Source organism: Eimeria mitis, genomic scaffold, assembly GCF_000499745.2.
Source record: "Eimeria mitis Houghton genomic scaffold, Emh_scaff3242, whole genome shotgun sequence".
NCBI classification, from domain to species: domain Eukaryota; phylum Apicomplexa; class Conoidasida; order Eucoccidiorida; family Eimeriidae; genus Eimeria; species Eimeria mitis.
In genome coordinates, this window is record NW_013571580.1 from 3341 (window position 1) to 3958 (window position 618).

The 618-nt window shown below is 46.3% G+C and overlaps 1 protein-coding gene across 1 annotated transcript in view; it reads left to right on the plus strand.

Annotated features, from left to right (window-relative positions):
- EMH_0063800 (uncharacterized protein) overlaps positions 1–411 on the plus strand; it is a gene marked incomplete at both ends in the record, with an annotated part of 2702 nt that extends 2291 nt beyond the window's left edge. Inside the window, one exon of the mRNA XM_013498180.1 lies at positions 346–411. Within this exon, the coding sequence (XP_013353634.1) occupies positions 346–411 (66 nt within the window). The remainder of the gene's footprint in view (positions 1–345) is intronic.
- Between the last annotated feature and the right edge of the window lie 207 nt (positions 412–618).

Here is a 618-nt window from a genome sequence, read left to right on the forward strand (position 1 = left end):
TGGCTCTGAGTTCGTAGAAAAAGGAAGAAAACTGCCGCAAAGATTTGGCAAGCAATTGCTGCTGCTGCTGCTGTTGCTGCTGCTGCTGTTGCTGCTGTTGCTGTTGCTGTTGCTGCTGCTGTTGTTGCTGCTGCTGCTGCTCTTGCTGCTAATGTTTCTGCTGCTGCTTGTTCTGCTGCTGTTGTTGCTGCTGATGCTGTTGCTGCTGCTGTTGCTGTTGCTGCTGCTTCTGCTGCTCTCGCAACACCGCCAGAAGCAGCAGGAGCAGCGCGAGCAGCAGCAGCAGCAACCACAGCAGCAGCAGCAGCAGCAGCAGCAGCAATGTCTCCTTTTGTGTGTATACAGGGTATGAAGGAGACCCCTCGGAGGGCGCAGTTTGCTGCTCTTTTGATGGAGACGCAGACAGAATAATTTATTTTATTTGGAGACAGTTGAGAGACAAAAACGAAAACAAAGAAAAAGAAAAAAAAGAAAAAGAAAAAAAAGAAAGAGAAGAGAGAGAAGATAAAGAAAAAGAAAAAGAAAGAGAGAGAGAAGAGAGAGAAGAAAGAGAAAAAGAAAAAGAAAAAAAGGAGACAGTTGCTGTTGTTGATGGAGACAGGATAGCCTGTCTCTTTG